Source organism: Perna viridis, chromosome 1 (genome assembly GCF_037379345.1).
Source record: "Perna viridis isolate PV_CMFRI_1.1 ecotype Kerala chromosome 1, ASM3737934v1, whole genome shotgun sequence".
Taxonomy (NCBI): Eukaryota; Metazoa; Mollusca; class Bivalvia; order Mytilida; family Mytilidae; genus Perna; species Perna viridis.
This window is the reverse complement of record NC_142445.1, coordinates 66631242-66642319: the sequence shown is the minus strand read 5'-3', so window position 1 is coordinate 66642319 and position 11078 is coordinate 66631242. Positions and strand designations below refer to the sequence as shown.

Here is an 11078-nt window from a genome sequence, read left to right as displayed (position 1 = left end):
TAATCCCAATACATAATGAAATTGCAATTCGGGGACACTAATTACTTGTACACAAATAATAAATGGGTCAGTAAATCATACGCAAGGCAGGTAAACTGGACACTTAGAATGTTTATGTCCAGATGTACATAGAATTAAGGATATGTCTTGTATAATTGAATAGTATATATTCTGAACATGTTGTATATTCTGTGATCCTCGCTTTTACTATTGTAATAAACGTAGCAGTCAGTGTACACGTCTTGGAGTTATTATCCGTGCCAGACTCTGTCACATTTTGACGTATTTAACACCCATGCTGACGCCTCGGTATTTGTTTTCCGACATTTACCTGTTTCTTTGACAAATATAAAGCCATTCTTTGCAGTTTAGGCTTACATTTCAAGTACCGTAACATATAGGGAATTTCTTTCAAATATCGATACGATAAGAAATGAGCCAAGAAAACGATGAAAATACCCTTGGATTTATTTTTTACAGGCGCAAACACACTTCGAAGGATGTAACACAATTTTAGACATTTTCTTAATTTACCACAAATAAAACAATTAATTTACTATAAATAAAGAGAAAGTTACTTGTTTACTCTTATATTACCATAAAGCTATATAAAAATTTAAAAAAAGACTTATTTATGTACATATAGTTCCTTAAACAAGTATTAAAAAAACACTTATAAACTTCTTGTCAACTTACGACACAAATATAGGTTTTTTTTGTAATGCAGCTTTGAAGTATATTTCATTTACATAATTTAACTGTTAAACCTGATTTATATCAAGATTTTTCAAATTTTATATCGTCACAAAGTTTACAGAAGGATTCATAAATGAGTACATGTAAAACGTTCAAACGTTATGGAATCAACATTTCAATGAAGTAACAAACAAGAGTGTAAAACACGTGCTGTTCTGGGGAATGATAAATTTTATTAAAATGTTTTTATTTAGATACAAATTTAAACGCATGTCATGAACCTACTTTAATCAATTGAAGGTTCCCCTTTGTATTTAAAACATTGTCTGTGATTTCTGACAGTCCTTTAAACATTTAAGTGAACCGACTGTAAGACAGGTACAATAGATCTGTATCAATGTTTGACAATGCTTCATCTAATTTTGATGCTTATCTATTTCTATATACCAGTACATGAAACTACATTTAAATGTAATGGAATTTACAACCATTGCGATATTCAAGAATGGACTTCATGGTCAACGTGTAGTAGCAAATGTGGGACAGGACTTCAGCAAAGAACTAAACCAGTTTGTTGCAATCACAATATTGTTCAACCATTCGATTTACCACATTGTGTTCAATATTGTCGGATTGATAGTAGGTTGTATGTAAGGGACTATATGGATAAAAGACCATGTGGAGTATGTAACAATGGAATATTTGACACGCGTTACAACAAATGTCGGTGTAATGTTGGTTTTTCTGGGACCTGTTGTGACAAAGGTTTGTGGTGTGTTGTTATTCTTTACTAAATATATACTGTAAAACGTATTAATTTTATTGGTTAATTGTCGCGATTTCTGTCAAATGAACTTATTCACGGTTTCAAAAAATGATTAGCATCATAAAGTGATAAAAAAATAAATTTCCCGGGTACTATTTTTGTGGTTTTCTATCTATCGGGAAAATATCAAAAATAAGTAAACCACTTATATCAAAACATTTACATCTATGACTAATGCCCTTAACTGGAGATTTCTCAATTTTCTGATTTTCCTTTTAAATACACGTGTTATTGCTTTTAATGTAACAATCATCTAAGAAAACCTTTATTTTTATGCAGAAAGATTGATGTCTACGGTACGGAAGAGTATTTGTGCCATTCAAAAAATAAAAATAAAAAAGGATGGCCCTAATACTTTTCTATTGATTATTACCAAACCCATCAGCATCCTTAGGGTATCTACTTTAAAAATTATGAAGATCTTGTGAAACATTACCGCCGTTGCCATTTTCAGACGACGGGAGTCAAGTTAGCAATTTCAACATATATCTCAAAAACTAAAAGAGACATTTGAAACCAAATTTTCTCCTTCAGCTTGAACAGCTCTACTAAAGTCGCCATTGGACAAAGTTGTTGGACAATTCCTTGTTATTGCCTTTAAAAGACGAAAAATGACATTTTCGCAGTTTTCAGCCAATATCTTGAAAACTCTCAAAGAATAGAAAAACATTTCAATTGATAAAATGATCATTATGAGAAGGCCTACTTATGTCTTTATTAGTTTGAACTTGTCGGACGACTCCTTGTTTAGTTATTGCCCTTGAAAAGTAAAATAAAAAAAATGACATAATTTGCAGCATCCAGCCAATAGCTTGAAAACTATTAAAGATAGAAAAAAACTTTACATTGATAAAATGAACTTTATTATAAGTCGGAAAAGTCTGCATTGAATCAAAATTGTCAGAAAACTCCTTGTAATAGTTATTGCCCTTGAAATGCATCTTTCAGCAAATATCTCAAAAACTATAATAGATTTTCAATAAAGGAAATAATCTTTATGATACATGTAAATCCTTTGTTTGTTTGTTGGGGTTTAACGTCCGAGCAGCAATATTTCAGCTATATTGACACAAGGACAATGGGGTCGACAAATTTTGATTGCCACTGGAAATAGGGAGAGGTGGGTAGGGTCGGGCAATTTATCCTCCTGTGGCGGAGCCCTATGGTTCCTACTCAGGGAGAATACCACAGTAGGGTTCTTTAACGTGCGAGGAACGTGGCATCTTTCCCAACACGGTGCACCACTATGGTTTGCGGTCAGGTTTTCCGTATTATAGCCTGACAACCCCAGCATGTAACACGCCAGGCGTACCCCATTCCACCACCCGGGGCACACATCCCAGTTGCTCTGTGGGCAGAGCGCCCTAGCCCCCGGCTAGGGTTCTGATCACTATTTAGTCGCCTTTTACAAGCTTAGCGCTGCTGCAGGCCTATTCTTTTAACACCCGGGACTGCACGGGGACATGTAAATTCTACAAAAGTATCCATCAAGTCAAATTGTCTGACAACTCCTTGTAAGACTTATTGCCCTTGAAAGGCGCAAAATAACTGTTTTTTTTGTAGCCTACATCTTGAAAAGTATATAATCCTTATGATAAGACCGACGAATGTTTCCTTTTGAACGGTCCCTTGTTAGAGTTATTGCCCTTGAAAGTTGACTTTTTTGCAGTTTTCAGTCCTTTATCCAGAAAACTATAAGTTGTCGGACGACTCCTTGCTAGAGTTATTGCCCTTGAAAGGCGAACACTTTTTTGACAATTTTTGGAAACAGATAAAATATAACTTTAAATTGATGACATGATTAATCTTATGAATAGTTCATCGAAGTTGTAGGACGACTCCTTGTTTGATTTATTACCCTTGAAGGGCAAAACTTGAACCAGGTGAAATATTCAGGTTCCTGGTAGCCTCTTTTTTTCATATATCATTTTTAAATAATACACAACTAAATGTACATTAATAAATAAAATCAAACACTTTGTGTTCGATTGTTAAAACATGCATTTTTTTTTAGAAATTTGCTGTAATCTAGCTTTAAGGATAAACCACTTTTGCATCAAGGTTGGCTCATGAAAAATCATACACATGGAATAAATAACCTTTAATGCAAAATGCACTTTTTAAAAATGCACAAGGCTATGCTAAATTTAAATCTTTGAGATATATATGAATAGCCATTTTGGAAAACTTTTCTATCTGAAGGAATCGATAATGTTGATCATACGTGACTTCATTGATTTTTACCGATAGCTTCCGATTAGCTCGTGACGTCACTTAGTCGGGTTGGTACTGCATATTAATATGTTAACAAAGAATATTCCGTTAGTATTTATACGATCGTGTTTTTCTAATCACCCAAAACGTGCTGCTTGTCAAGCTTATGATTGCACAAGTGATAAAAGAGAAATATTCAAGCAGCTTTGACCGGCATCACGAACACTCTATTGAAGTAGTCTTTTGATTTCCTTCAGAAATACAATCTTCTAGCTGCAAATACTATATCCTTCGTCATAATTTCCTGACAATTGCTTACATTTTGTACCTTGAATTCTTTTACAGTGTATATTTGATTGAAATTATGGAGGAAAAGTCGCAAATTTGCGCTTTCTTCGGACATCGTAATCAACTACCTATTTAGTTTCACTTTACTAACCGACTTCGTGACGTGACAGCTCAACCGAATATGGTGGCACCCATACACACGGGGAATTCAAATTCCCTAATATTGAATCGCGATTAATAAGTTATGAAAAGGATTTTTTTTCAATTTAAATCTCATGAACATTGAACAGATTAAGTATTTTCGAAATTTATGACTTGCATAATAAAACAGGCTTCTCCTTCAACGCCAAACAATTGGTTGCATTTGTCGACATCAAATGATGGTAACGCCAAAAAAAAAACTTTATCCCATTATTTTTGTTTATACTTTAAGAACAATAATTTAAGGAGGAATTGTTTAACCTTGAGGTCATCAAGCAAAGGGAACAATGGTATGAGCATAGAAATAGGTTTCTTATGTTTTAATGTACGGATGATGCGTTCGTTTAAATGTCATACAGTTGTGATGGCTAGTGTGATCGTTTTAAATGTCATACAGTTGTGATGGCTAGTGTGACCGTTTTAAATGTCATACAGTTGTGATGGCTAGTGTGATCGTTTTAAATGTCATACAGTTGTGATGGCTAGTGTGATCGTTGTCAGTGATAACCTGAAAGCAAATTCAACAACAAAAACATTGTAAAAAGTCTTTAAGGTGAGATTTGGATGACAATGCCTTTTCAATATAAAGAATGTGTCTTTCATGATAGAATTTTTATTTTTCACATGTAAAGAAATGACCTCAAGAAAGTATATCGTGAACAAAGGTTGGTGACCTTAATCTTAAACTTTGAATTTAATTGAATGCTTCTTGCTTTTTAATGTTACACATTTGGTCAAGGTTTTTTTTATTCTCCAACATACGATCTTTATACTTTGCATCTAGAAGACAAACTTAAAAAAAGCCGGGGTTGCTGACACTTAACTTAATATGGTGTATTTTTTAATGTATTAAATTAATTTCAGAATGTAGTTGTTTTTTGACATCGAAAAATGATGTAGCGAAAATTGTTCAGAGAAGAATGTTCCAAGAGATTTGATCAGTCATAACTATAGTTTTATCACCTATAATTTTCTTCCACTCGAAATATAAAGATTTGTGAAAAGTGACTTTAAAGGCGGGACATACCACAATCGTGACTGTTTACACCATACATGTCAATGAAATAAAGGGAAAGAATTGCTAATCACTTCATTCTTTGTGATTCCATGCGTTGACATTTGGCTTGACAGTTTAAAGTCGTTGTTTTGTCATTTTAGTCAGATATATCAATTGAGATGTTTACGACAATCACATTTCTAATGAACTAATATGACAACGGAAATATTATCAATATCTTAACATTAAAATGTCATATTTTGTATTTATTCCTTTTAATAAATTGTATATATATATAACACCACTTTCAGAATTTCTTTGGTTCCCTATTTAAACCTATATTTTATATTTATGAAATTAAAGTGAGCACAAATTTAGCTTGTAATTATCCAAAACATATTACTGACACTGTAAATAATAATAAAAACAACATCACTATGATTTGTCTTTCAGTAATTGTCGTATTATTTCATTTCCGGTTTATCTAAACGTGCTGAAGTGCAACGCTTTAATTATCAGTTCTAAAGAATTGTTTTTCAAGTCCTTTATCTAATAAAATAATAATTCATTAAACTTTAAGCAAATGTTATACAATTTCTATTAATTTTTAGAACGATTAACACATTGTCTTTATATTGTCAATTTAAAACGTATTAGTTTAAACTGTAAACTATTTTGTCAAAGTATGTTGTGTAGCAATTAAGAAATCTCCCCATAAACAAAAACACAAAGAAGAAAATAAAACAAAAAGAAAGAAACAACTAAATGTCTAAATAATGCGTGGAAGTTCATGAAAAAAAAACAAAAAACAAAAATACAAAAACAACCAGCGTTCATTTACAAAAAAAAAAAAAAGAAAAACATTATGGTGTTTATTAAAATTCAACTAATATTACAAAAATTGCTATCACTCACAGTACTCTTTTTCAGGTTTTTGTCATCTATTGGTGTCAATGCAAACACTTAGTTACAATTAATGTTTCCAAGAGTGTTCAGGCTTGAATTAAAGTGCTAAATACTTAAACTTTTATATCACCAAAAAGAATAGTGTGTCGTAGATTTTCTATTGTTTTTTTTCTAATCAGAATGTTTGAACTGATTAAATGATCTTTTTATATCAAAAGCTTCAAGGCAAAAAACAACAAGAAGTATACCAACAAGCAAAACAACTATCACCAAACCGACAACTACCATTCTACCGACAGCTATCACCAAACCGACAACTACCACTATACCGACGACTGCAACAACTGAAAGTACAGCGACTAAATCAACACCCACACCAATAACCATGAAATCAACTAGGAAATCGACTTTCAGAAAACCCACACTATTAACAGCAACTACTACTAGACCGACAACTTCAACAACTGAAAGTACTACTACGAAATTGACATCCAAACCGACAAGTCTTACAACTACTCAATCGACATCCATACCAACAACTCTTACAGCTACGCAATCAACAACCATAAAATCAACTAGGAAACCGACTTCCAAGAAATCTACGTCATATTTTACAACTAGAATAAGTACAAGACCTACAGCTACAACAACACAACTCCCGACTTCTATTTTGATAACAACAACCGTTAAAACAAGAAAGCCGACTTCAAGAAAAACTACTCCAAATTTTACCAGCAAGATAACTACAAGAAGAACAACAACTGAATCGAAAACAACAACCAAACCAACAACAATCATAAAAACAACCTTAAAGCCGACTTACAGAAGAGCTACCCTAAAGTTGACACCTAGAATAACTTCTATCAAATCTACAACAAGAACAACTACCCAAAGACTGGAAACCACAACAGCCCGATTTACTACAGTTAAACAATCAACAGCAAAAACCACACAGCTGGGAAAGCCAATAACTAGAATAACTACAACGAAATTGACAACAACCAAACCAACGAAAACAAACATATTGACTACTAAACCGACATCTTACCATGAATCGACAAAACCAACAACAGTATTGACAAAATCGCAACCGACACAATCGACAAATGTGTTCCACTTTCGTACTTCAACATTGGCATCCAGAAAATATTCATTAAGGAATAATTCAAATGGTGAAGTGTGATTTTTCTACTCATAGTATTTCAAGTATGAATATCTGCCTATGTAATAATACATTTTCTACACAGTCGGAAGAAGTATAGGGAAATAAACCTCATTCTTTAATAGTTTTTCTACTATGTACTTAAAAATATTCAAGTAACATTTTTCTTTGTACAAACGCCGGGTTGATAATGTTTGTTGCATGCATACGAGTTTGTGATATTTATTTGTTTAGTAAATTTTTGTGCCCTTTTCACGAATTATGTATAAATAAAGTGAAGTCAGTTTATGACAAACATAAATTTCAATTCAGACGGACTTTTGATAGACATTTTAACATGAATCTGTTCCCATACTCTCATAATTTACACACACAAAACAAATCGCACTAAATGTTTTCATATGTATTGAAACGTATCAAAACATATGTTAAAAACCGAAATTGAAAAACATGGCTTTGTGCTTATAAAAAACATGATAACAGTTTTCTTCATAATTTTATTAAATATAATGGAAGACGTATATATTATTCTATGAATTAAAGTCATGTCTTTCGTGGGGGTCCTAAACATATGAAAAATATAAGAGATACATATGTTTTTTACGTGTTTTTCCAAAAATATGAAAAACAAGTTTTTGCAGAATTTGAAGTTGACCATGTTAATGCAGTATTTAGAAAATTTATAAAATAAATAGGATAATCAAATTGTTATCGGATATTTATATCGTGCACGTAACAAATTTCGTTTTTCTGCACTCGAGATCATAGTTTTGCTATTTGCTCTTTTTGATGGGTAACCTATTTGTGCTGACATTATTTTTAATCACAAACATTCATGCTATTGCTTTTACTGGCTTTAGGTATACCAGGCTGGCATAGTACAACTGACATCTCAGTAAGCCTCAATTTTGTATGCAAGAACAGTCCTTGTAAACATGGTTCTTGTATTGGTGCATATGGCAAATATATCTGTGTATGTATTAATGGTTATGAAGGAAAGAATTGCGATATCGGTATGTTTAGTCTTTAATTATTAAGTAAAAATGCATACAGTTACAATAATAAAAAATATCCTTTGATTGGCAAAATAAATTTTCATCTGCCATAGTAAAGCAAATCTTTATATGCATTCCAAACATTCGTGACGACTTTGATTTTAATATTTTATTGATGGGGATTCTTCACCTACGTTGTCCATCGAAACCAACGAAATACAAACATACTAACTTATAGTTATAATGCATAGATTGTTTATATATGATCACTTTTTACGTTGTATAAGCATTTAATTATTACATGTACAGTTATACAGTTTCTGATTTAATGCCATATCGCGACTGATACATGATGCTTTTGTTGTTTTTTTTAAGATCACGTCGTGTTGCCTAGATACCCAGTGTGTATAAATCAGAAGGCTGCAATGATCTTCTTACCTACGATTGATCATGACATTGATGTAATATTATATTTTCTCATTTGTAGACAAAAATGATTGTCTTGATGATTCTTGTCTGTACGGGAATTGTTTTGATGAAGTAAACAGGTTTAGATGCGAATGTAACATGTTCTTTGAAGGACAAAAGTGTACAAAAAGTAGGTAAACCAAACGATTTCATGTCCAATACCCATGTTTAGACACTTAATCATTAAAACTAATTAACATATAAAAAGTTCACTCATATTTTAAATTTATTTGTAAATGATAATAAATGATTAATAAGTGTAGATATTGCTACTTTAAGGAGTAATGCTTTGATACTACTACAAATTTTATCTTCATTTTTTTATGATTTATTTAATAAGTCACTTTTGTATTTGTGATAATTATCCAGTTTATGATAATGAAAATAATAACTTATGTGGAAAATCGGAGGTCATATATCATTTGTTTGAAAATTGCATCTATTTTGTATTATTTGCCACCAAACCTTAAACATTATTAGTCCTCAATACTTTAAAAACTTGATAAAAGAATTGAAATATACCGGAAATAATGAACCCTAATTGATGCGGGAGGCTTAGCGCGCTACAAAACCTTGCTAACCCACCTTTTATTTTGAAATGCCTGTACCAGGTTAGGACCATAACGGTTGTTTTCCAACTTTCTTTGCAACCTTTATTCATGTAAACAAACACAAATATTTATTGTTACATTAAAGTGAAAACATGGGCAATAGTTGCTGCATCTTTGGGTGCTTTAGCCGTACTACTTCTTACTTGCTGCTGCTTTTGGTGTCTTAACGGGTAAGTAGATCACGAAGTAAACATTCTGTAAAATATTATATTTTCAGCTACATCCTGAAACAATAGCGATCATGTGATATTACTAAAAGAAAATTATGTCTCTGGTCACTGGAGTTACTTTTTTAGAAGAATAAAAAAAGACCCTTGCACTTTGATGAGTCAATATGAAGAATAATCATTTCAAGTTAAAACCTGAAAAAAAATGCACGCTTTAGCTCCTTGCTTCAAACTTTATCGTATTTTTAATTTTAAGGCAGCACACTTTTACATTGATGATGACAAAAATTACTTGTGTCCTTATTGTATGACTTATGATGTACCGTAGTTCTCAACCCCGCATGGGAAGAATTGGGATTGATTTTACATACAGTGTATACATACATTTTTGTAGGTTTGAACTGGTCTGGAGCTGGCATGTCAGTTAACTGCTAGTAGTTCTTAGTACATTTGTGTAATTCATATTCACTTTCTTATTTCCGTTTTATCAAGGGACTCCGACTCTTTTTATCTGATTCTTAAGTGTGTTTAATTGCGTAATATTTTTTTCACAGTGACCATATTTTTTAAGGGGGGAGTGCTGAAATCACACCAAAGTATGTTAAGCTCGCCGCATTTTTTTTCACCTGTCCAAAGTCAGGAATTCTAGCCTCTGTATGTCTTCTTTCATATTCACCTTTATGTTTATGTTATTTGAGTATATAAGGGCAACTCTTTTGCTGTACCTGTATATAATGATGTTTTGGGGCTAGCTGCAGCCTGCCTTGTGTTGTGAGATTTCATTGTCATTCACCGAAGACCAATTTGTGGCTTTGTGCTGACATTTTTCATGCCGGTGGGATTGTTGTCGCTTTTGCATATTAACCATATCTATTCTCTTTATATTTTTAAACATAGTAATTTTTGCATACCCTTTACAATATGTTGTAGACATATTGAATGTCTTAATATCAACCACCTTTAATTCAAAATAAATATGTTGTAATGCAAGTATATTTAACAAAGTAGTAAAAATTAATTTCAGTGTTTTATGTTTCAAAAGTTTAGTATTATTTTAAGGTGTTTGAACAGGAAAGACGATGACAACGAGGAAAAGAAAAAAAATGCTGACAGAAAGGTGCGCCCGAAACCCATGTCGAGGCCAAACGTTTGGATGCCTTATTAACATTGATATGAAGACGTTTCAGTAATTTCTCGTATGAATTAAATGTAATTTTCTACATTTTGTAACTGATGGAACATTCTTTTTATCATACATTTATATTTGTTACAAGTTCTATTTAATATAATATATATATATATATATATCAAGAAAATGAAAATGAAGAAAATCTTCATCGTGGAACAAAACACGGTCTAGAGCGATCTACAGAGAGTGAAGCGGGAGGGTTTCTGGATAAAAGAATTCCGTGTTGTACACCCACACGGAATTAACAAAAAAAAACACATTAAGTTCTTCCTATTTTGTATTTATCACAGTGTAAATTATTTTAATTTTATAGCTCAGTGTTCAAGATCAACACACAACATGTGTCTATAACACAATG

The 11078-nt window shown here is 32.2% G+C and overlaps 1 protein-coding gene across 1 annotated transcript; it reads left to right on the top strand.

Annotated features, from left to right (window-relative positions):
• The first annotated feature begins 1039 nt into the window (after nucleotides 1-1039).
• On the top strand, nucleotides 1040-10760 carry LOC148629936 (uncharacterized). The gene is made up of 6 exons (XM_088564793.1): nucleotides 1040-1461; nucleotides 6347-7300; nucleotides 8151-8303; nucleotides 8773-8883; nucleotides 9450-9534; nucleotides 10591-10760. Exons 1-6 carry the CDS (start codon nucleotides 1104-1106, stop codon nucleotides 10694-10696), a joined length of 1767 nt encoding a protein of 588 aa, XP_088420919.1. The 5' UTR covers nucleotides 1040-1103; the 3' UTR covers nucleotides 10697-10760.
• Nucleotides 10761-11078: the final 318 nt, after the last annotated feature.

Bases quoted from the DNA above. Each gene is read 5' to 3' on its own strand.
- LOC148629936 (XM_088564793.1), top strand. From the start codon at position 1,104: ATGCTTCATCTAATTTTGATGCTTATCTATTTCTATATACCAGTACAT. The intron at 1,462-6,346 runs GTTTGTGGTGTG...TTATATCAAAAG, and splicing joins TGGGACCTGTTGTGACAAAG to CTTCAAGGCAAAAAACAACA. The intron at 9,535-10,590 runs GTAAGTAGATCA...TATTATTTTAAG, and splicing joins TGCTTTTGGTGTCTTAACGG to GTGTTTGAACAGGAAAGACG.